Source organism: Athene cunicularia (genome assembly GCF_003259725.1).
Source record: "Athene cunicularia isolate RWA chromosome 20 unlocalized genomic scaffold, athCun1 chr20_part1, whole genome shotgun sequence".
NCBI lineage: Eukaryota > Metazoa > Chordata > Aves > Strigiformes > Strigidae > Athene > Athene cunicularia.
In genome coordinates this window covers 836,646-845,340 of record NW_020799125.1, presented here as the reverse complement: position 1 = coordinate 845,340, position 8,695 = coordinate 836,646, and the positions used below count along the sequence as shown (strand labels likewise).

Below are 8,695 nucleotides of genomic sequence, written 5' to 3'. Positions count from 1 at the left end.
TTTGTGGCACGGCCACCACCTCCTGCCTTGACCCAGCGGCTCTTGTGCCTCTGCATGGGCACAGTCAGGAAAGTTCAGCTCAGTTAATCAGAGAATTGGATTTCTTGGTGATGGAATTGCCTGAAATTCCCATTTGACCCAACTCGCTCAGCTCCAAACGGCTTTAATATGATTTACCTTATTTCACCTTGGAAGCTACAGCTACGACAAAGCAGAACTGAATTTCAGCGACTTCAGAAATGATGTCTCCAACACAGAGACCGGTGAGAAATTCTCTTCATGGCCACCGCTTCAAAACATAAACTCTTTTGTCAGTGAAAAAGCTCTGTTCTTCGAGGAAGGTCATCTGTGAACATCGTGGCCAGGGAGATGTAAGTGAGGAAATCTCGTTGACCAATACAAGCCGTCTCCCAGCATTTTAGCTAAACATCAGAATCGTTTTGGCGAGGCTTTTTTGTAAATCCAGGAGGGGAGAGCGTCTGTCTCTGTGTTCCGTCCCAGGGCTGGCATCTCCCCGCCGCTCCTGATGGCGTCTCCTCCGCTTGTGCGCTGCCCGCGGGAGCACGAAGCCGTGGAATCCCGGGGATGGCGAGTGCTGGGGGTGCAGGGCGGGACCCCTGCTCGGAGGAATGCTGCCTGCAGCCCTCCTGCCCTGGGAAAGGGGCTCCAGCAACCGGCAGAAAACGCACACACCTTTGCTTGGACTTTTGGTTCTCCCCGTCGTGGGACGAATGGGATTTTAGGCACCTGCTTGGCCGGATGGTGACACCTCCTTATTCTTCAAAACTTCAGGGATAGCAAACCTAAATTCCCCATAAATCCCCCAATTTAGTAGGCGGAGAGAGCCAGGTTTGGGGTGGGAAGTCCCTGGCCACAGCTCTGAGGTGGGAGACACACCGCCCCTCCAAGCCACGGTGCAGGAGCAAGGACAAAGCCCACTGGGGACACGTTGGGGACATTGGCAGCAGCTCGAAGAAAGACCATAGGAACTAAAGTCACAAACAGAACTGGGTTTTATTACGAAATAACCCTGCCAGTACATAAGGAAGTTCTGTCTGCAAAATACATTTCCTGAGGAAAGTAGATCACAGTATTCGTTTTTCACAGAATAACATGTAGCCTGCTATAACTTTCAATGTGACTCTTTATTATTTAAATATTAACAGTATTCCTTCACATAAACAAGTACTCAGTCATCACATAACCGACACACAAACGACAAAATAAATATACAACAAGAGCACAGTTCATTTTTTTTTTTTCCCGACTTAAATATTAAATAAATAATAAATACAGAATTTTCATTTCCTGTTATCAGTGCCTGAAACAATGTGAATGAAAAAGAAAAGAAAAACTGAAAAAGTCTCTCTTCCCCCGGTGCCCCTGCCCCCACAAAAAAACAAACCAAAAAATTATCAAAATGTCTCAGTTATAAAATATCTTTAAAAAAATTCCCATCATTAAAAGAATAAATAACAAAATATATAAAAAATAACTTGGTTGCATCAAAATTACAAGTAGGAGTTGTAGATAGGGGTTTTTCTTTTTTTTTCTTTTTTTTTTTTTTGGAATATCATTTTTTATGGTCAAAAGTTTTAATTTTTAACTTTTTTTTGCTTCTTTTATCTTCTTTTCTATGGTGCGGTGTCCAGTTTAAAATAAGTATAAAATTAATAAATAAAAAAGTTAAATAAATAGCAAAAAGTTAACATAAGGTGGTGTAAATATAAATTACATACATCTTGCCAAAATTAAATAATTTACAGGATAATTAAACTAACTACTTTTTTTTTTTTTTTCCTCTCTTTCTTCCAGGAAGTGCAATTTCTCTACTTTTAAATACTAACTGAATTGCAGTCACAATCAATTTGGACTCTATTTACATGTTAAGAACATTGTGTTTTTAACACCTCAAATTATTTTTTTTTCCCTTTCTTTTGTTATTTTTGCACTTGGAATGGGTTCTAAACTCATGGAGTCTGATCCTGCAAACACTTAAGTACGCGAGTAAACCCGCTCGTGCCAGCTGCCCCCCTGAACTCAACAGGGGAACTGACACGAGTCAAGTCACTCATGAGCTTCAAGGCCGGATCCAGTGGCCACTACAACCCCTGGGAGGCTTTTTACTGACGTCTTCGAATCGTGGATTATGCCCTAAATATCTGCAGGATTTGGCTCGAAACGATACCACAGTCTTGCCTTTCATATGGGTCAGCAAAATCCTCCCCAGCTCTGCCCGCCCCGCCGCCGCCGGGAGCGACGTGGGATGCGGGATGCGGATGCGCCCCGTGCTGGGATCTCCCTGGGGGTGGGGGGGTTTTGCCCCCCCTCTGCCTCCGAAGTGTTTGCAGCAGGGGACAGCGAGCTCTGGACGGGAGCGACGGTGGGAGAGAGCAAACCCGCGGGGCGGCAGCCGGCTCCACGCGTGATGGAGCAGGTGCTGGAGAGCGGCGTCGCAAAGACATTCATAGAGTTGGTCTTTAAGTGCACAGTGGGCTGCGTGTGCCGAGCTGCTAACAAAATGCTTCTTTGGAAGAATACCCAATACCTGAATATTTTATTTTTTTTTTTTTTTCAGAATGGCGCTTGCGCTGTGATTTTGCGCAAAATGTAGAACACCAAACCAAAAAATACCCATTGCCCTGTGGATATCTGTAAGAAATCAACTACTGATTCACGGTAGGTAAGCACTTTGCTGGCCGTCAATTAACCATCTCTCTTTTTGTTGGGTTTTTTTTTGTTTCTTTTTTTTGTTTTGTTTTGGTTTTTTTTTTTTGTTCATCGCAATCTCAAACATTCTCTGGCATTGATGTATGATCTCTGGACTGGCAGTACTGCGCCACTGTAAGGATGATCACAAGAATGAAAAGAACCAGAACTGTCATCAAACAGACTTCCAAAAAATCATATACACCGGACCATGACACATTAAGAGTTCTTCTGAATGAAATATCTGGTATTGGCCTATTCATAATAGCTATTCTCATATTTAAGACAGACAAAGGAATACTGTAGTTGCAAACTCCAAAAGCTTCCCTGAGAACCTTTTTTCCATTGCGCTTTCCACTGGAGATCCAGAACTGCTCTTCGGATTTCTTTCAGAAAATAAAAATAAGCTACTTTATAATACTTCAGAGTTCCCATGCCCAGTGGATATCTGAACACCTCGGGGTTGGGAGGCCCAGCACAGGTTCAGATTTACAGGTAGCTTGCAGCTCCAGCACTTGTAGCAACACAGAACATAATTCATGTGTGAGTAGGTGATCTGGACATACGACCATAGACAACATGAGGGTTTAAGCCAGTCATATGCTAGTCTTGGATCAGACAAGACCCTGTTCTTGTAATGTTTTAACCCTTGGATCAACTCTGCAAGAGCATGGCAACTCATGAAAGATGCCTGCTCTTCACCAGCTACCAAGCCCCACAGCCTACTGGAGGATTTAACCTTCCATCCTGATCTACCTCATGGTCCAGGTAGAAAAATCCCACTTTTCTCAAGAAGGTCCAAAGTTAAGTAAACGAGAACATTGAGTTCGATCAGTTCCACGTCTCAGAAATGGCCTCTTGGTTACATTTTGGTCCTTTTTTTTTTTTTTTCCTTTTTTTTTTTTTCATTCATTAAACAAGTTTTGTAACTTGTAAACCTGAATACTTGGAGGGAAAGTTCCATCTTACAGTCTGTTTACTTGCTAATCTCCATCCTGTGGCACTAAACCTGGATGCCCTTGACGGCTTGCTTGATGCTCTCCAGCAGGTCCTTGTTCTCCGGGTTCTGGTAGCACTCCTGGTTGGTGTACATGTCTGTCAGCGTGTTCACGTACGCATCAAAGTTCTGCTCACTAATTGGCTCCTGCAGCCAAAAAAAAACCCAAATCGGAGTGTTAGCAGTAGAGCAGGAAGAGGCTGAGATGTTTCTTTGCTATGAATCATCTGTATGTACCAACAGCCAAAGGTCTCCACGTCGGAGCATTTTTGTGCGCAGTGTTGTACGTACGGAATCTCATCGCGCAACCCCTGATCCTGCCAGATCTTAACTGGGTCCTTAATTTTATGCACTGGCCTCGTGGAACTATTAACAGCATCACGTTAAGCGCGTGCGGGCAGTTTGACAGGCTCGAGGCTGAATTAAGCTGTGGAAATTAAGGGCTGGAGGACGAGAGGGCGGCTGAAACATTGCGGAGGGAAACAAAGGCAAAGTTAGGACAGGAGCCCGGTCACCTTGGGCTTGCATCTGCCCACGCCAGCACGCTGCTGCGGCACAGCTTTTGCTTTTGAGGGGCATCGTGGAAACCTTGCAAATATCTGACTCGGAGTTAATGGGGAAAAAAGAAAGGGAGAAGGAAGAAAAAGAACAGGAATAAAATGAGCATACAAGTCTCGTGGGCATTATTTAATTGGAGTTGCCTGAAACCTTGAAAAAATATTTGCTGAACAGTTTATTTGACCTTTATGTGTCAAATACTTCACAAAAAAAAAGCACTCAGCGAGCGGTTTTCTGCCAGTTAGGCAGCTGGGTGAATACTATCCAAAACTGCTCTGCTGGAGGATGGCTCCTCTCCAACCATCCTGAATTTAAATACAAACCCCAATGAAAAGGATTCCCAAAAAAAAAAAAAAAAAAAAAAAAAAAAAAAAAAAAAAAAAAAAAAAAGATGACAGAAAAAATAAATCAAAAGCTCATTCCTCTGATCGTTGCGATGGTCTTTATGAGTTGTAAGAGGACAGCTTCCCCAACAACACGAGTCCCCCTCCACACACCTGGTTTTGACAACAGTAATTACATTCCTGGGAATAGAGGGAAGGTAATTAATAGCCTTTTGTGGTTTTACTATTTTAATGCAGTCTTTTCATTTTGCAGTAACACTATGGTAACATGCTGTGGGCTGTTAGACCTTGTTAAATTAAACAAAATACACTCTCTTTAAGAATGCTATTCTTTGGCTGCCAGCTATTCAAAACTGAATTGAAACTACCTGCATTATAATAAGAGCTCTAAGATCTTTCTGACGTTGAAATCCAATCCCTCCTGATCTCTACTTGTGCTGTCTTAGCCTAAAAGGCGCTGGGTGCCCTTGATAAAGTTTCCTATTTTGTGATAATGCTCCCAGATGTAATGAGACAGAACAATAGATACAAAGGGAGATCAGCAGAAAATGACAACAAAAGGGAGATATAATGCAAGCTTCAGAGATAAGGCAAAAGTACTGATCTTAGAAAGGACACGTAGGCGTATGGAGAGAAATTCTCCCACTCTTTAATTGTACATAAGCCTTATCGTGAACGGGGTTTGGCACAGCTCCCTCGATCACGCCGGCTGGAGCGAGCGCTGTCAAAGTTTCTTACCATGTGCGGAAGGCGGATATTGGCAAGACTTTGGATGAGAGCCTGGCTCAACCCTGAGAGCTCCAGGAACAGGGCTTCGTTTTGCTCCTCTATGATTTTGTTTTCCTCCTCAATGTTCTTCAGGTTCTTCTCCATGGTGGAGATCTGCAGGGCGAGGCGCACGGCAAGGTTAGCGACCCCCACGCCACGGCACCCACCTTCCACCCCTGCCAGGGGCTTGGCCGCGCGCCCGTGGGCTCGGATGCGCGTCCAGGCACACCAACCTGTGACTGCAGTTTCACCATGGCCGCTTCCATCTCCGAGTTGGACTCGTTCAGCTCACTGATCTCCTTGTTCAGCTGCTTGATCTCTTCATCGTTCTCCAGAACTGCAGGAGAGAAGGTCACGGGCAGTCAGCAAACGCTTGTGGGCAGAGCAAAGATGTTGGGCTTTCTGCTGAGCCCACCCTGTTGCCCAGACATCACCACTCAACGTCCTCATCTTTGCTTTTACCTCCTCTAAACAGGATGCACAACTTGCCTGTTGGTTTTTTTTTTTTGGTTTGGTTTTTTTTTTTTTTTAGTAACATTTTTAACATCACGGTTCAATGATATTTCATAGGTCAATATGTAAATGCAAAAGCCAATGACACCATAGCAGTTGGAGTCCCGCACCTCCACGCACCCTACAAGGTTGATTGCCCTGAAAACTCAGGTCATTCTCTCCAGTTCTGAGTTTGGAAACACGCCTTTTTCAAAAAAATAATCCATGTCTTGATTAGAAATTATGAGGTTCGTAAAATAAAGCAATATTTCTAGCAGAGTAGGGGTATTTATAAGTTCCAAGCTATATAAGTATTCAAGTTAAATGCCTCAACCTTGTCAAATACCACAGAAACCTCAGTAATAGCACTGGAAATGCAATGTGCCATCGCTAACAAAATTTCAGATCCAGAAATATCTCAGAATTAAAAGCCCCGAATAGGTGAAAATCGCTGTGAGGGATTTGTAAAAATGCCAGTGAATGTTTGAAAATGAAAAAAAAAAAAAAAAAATCAATTTCAATTTCAGCATTATTTTTTTTTCCCCCCCTGGAATTTCACTGCAGAAACTCCTTTATTGTTTCACCTGCTCCCTCGCAGTGTTGTCACTTGGGGAGCAGTGCTGGTACCATGCCACCTCCAATACCCAGGAAACCCAAGAAATGGGTGTTCATAGCACATGATAAATTTGCAAAATTTGGCTGGATTTCAGTTGTTGGAACCTCTCCAGTCTGCAGAAAACAAAAAAATATATGGGCTCAATACCGTGATACACCTGCAAGGCAAGAAGAGTGAAACTCCTTACCATCGCTGGTCTTGAACTTTGTGTTGAGAATTTCATCCCCTGAGAGTTTTCCTTTCTTCCCAGCAAAAGTAGCTCTTGGACACCCTGACAAACTGAAAAGCAAGTAAAAATGGGTTTCATAAACTCTCGGTATTTATAGGTGCTCATGTTCCCAAGAAGAGCACGTACCATTTGGTGGAGTTCATGCTGCGAGACAGTTCTTCTAAAAGCGTTTTACGGTACAGAGGAAATTGCTTTATGAATAATGCCACAAAACTCCCCATTTATAAAGCGAGAGCAATTTTCTCTGAACAAAGATTAAAAACCACATTGTTTCCTAAAAGAGAGGGCATGACAGGTGAGGAAAGTGAGACGAGTCTGGCTGGTTTGGGTGTCAAACCCCATGTTTGGGGCGCTCAAGTCCTGGTCTGGCTTGCTCTTGGAAGGACATAATATTATCAATTTTCACGATTTTGCCCAATCCACATCTCACCATTGCAATATTAAAACAACAACACTTTTTTTTCCCATGCAGAAAGCTCCAACCTTGGAGCAACCTGACTGAGGTCAGCATCAAAAGCACCAGCTATTGAGCCTTGCTCGAAGAGCTGAACGATGCTTAAGCAGCATCTACAGGCAGGCGGGTGAGTCCACAGCAATACTGCCACGTTCCCTGTTATTTCAACCCTGTGATTTACCTTCTGTGAGTGAGGAAGCTCCCGTTGGCGTGGCCGGAGCCGTCGCAGCCTGGAGTGGGGCAGGTTGGGCCTTCATTCTTCAACGACTTCCAGGAAAACGAGGAGCCATTGAGGGATCCTTCCTTCTGCCTGCGGGCTGCGAGAGGGCACCCTGATGCGCTCCGGTGAGAGGCGTATTTACCGCTGATGTGTCCAAGCCCAACGCAGCCGGGAACCGGACACCTGGGCACAGGGAATGTCCAAAAATTACAGCACGGGAATGAAGAGGGACACAAGGAAATTAGGGATGAGTAGGAACAGGGAAGCCTGGGAAGAGAGAGTTCACATTTGGGGATCTCATCTAGACTTTATGGGGTAGATGCTTCACTGTTGGAAATAGCAGGTGGGGAGTTAAGAGCTATGAGCTCCCCTTCATAAGAGCCAAAGAGAACCAAGGTAAATCTTGCAAGAGAGAAAGGCTGTGGAGGTCACGTCACACTCACACCTGCAGCAAAAGCAGGTCCCCATGGTGTCCCAAACTGTGTGTTTGGTGCCTCATCGAGGGCAAAGATGGCAAGTGGGGCTGCCCGACGTGGGATCCTGACGTTAACCAAGGCTGCCACGCTCGCACGGAACCATCACACACCTACAGCCGGCTCCGCCCGGTGTTACTGCTGAGGAACCCACAGTCATCAACTTTATCACCCTACATGAGCACGGTCAACGCGATCTAGGGGCACTGTCCGTGCCCGTGGGGACACAGCCCTTCCCCGTGAACCAGCCCTTGACTTGGGACCCTGTCAGGCCACAGTCTGTACACTGAGAAGCAGCAAACCTGCTCCTGCAAGGAGGGTGTCCGAGGGGTTTCTGAGCCAGGACAGGACAGGACAAATAAGTCCGGGGGCACTGCTCAGCCTGCAGCCACAGCACGGCGGCCTTGCTTGCCTCCTCCTCCTCCTGGTTCCACATCTCACGGCCACCGAGAGATCAACGTGCGCTCGCCAGGGGCTAAGAGTGGGAATTACCATCCAGGAGGTGCACGAGCCCTCCCACCCCCGTGCTTCTGCCGCTGTTTCTGTCCAGTTAAAGCGTGCGGGAGCTACGAGGGGTGTCAGGGAAGTGCTGACACAACTTGCGCTAATTGCCAAGAGGATGAGTGCCTCTAAAAGGCACCTCTTTCCTCCCCGCTCGCTAACTCCCCGCCTAATGGCATCCTCACTAAATTCAGCCGTTTGACAAAGCCCGGTGTATCTATTAAGGTTTCTGCTGTGGCTTGCATTTGTTTAACGGTGCCAGCCAATTATAAATACAGTTAAAAGTTTATTACTCAAGGGAGGTTACTCTAAAAAAAAAAAAAAAAAAAAAAAA

The 8,695-nt window shown here is 45.3% G+C and overlaps 1 protein-coding gene across 1 annotated transcript in view; it reads right to left on the bottom strand.

Annotated features, from left to right (window-relative positions):
- Positions 1 to 995: 995 nt before the first annotated feature.
- The window catches only part of MYT1 (myelin transcription factor 1), a 62,352-nt gene continuing 54,652 nt past the window's right edge, over positions 996 to 8,695 (bottom strand). Inside the window, exons 20-24 of the mRNA XM_026861933.1 lie at positions 7,349 to 7,570; positions 6,672 to 6,763; positions 5,610 to 5,713; positions 5,347 to 5,490; positions 996 to 3,853 (exon numbers count right to left, since the gene is read on the bottom strand). Of these exons, the coding sequence (XP_026717734.1) occupies positions 3,713 to 3,853; positions 5,347 to 5,490; positions 5,610 to 5,713; positions 6,672 to 6,763; positions 7,349 to 7,570 (703 nt within the window). The 3' untranslated portion in view covers positions 996 to 3,712. The remainder of the gene's footprint in view (positions 3,854 to 5,346; positions 5,491 to 5,609; positions 5,714 to 6,671; positions 6,764 to 7,348; positions 7,571 to 8,695) is intronic.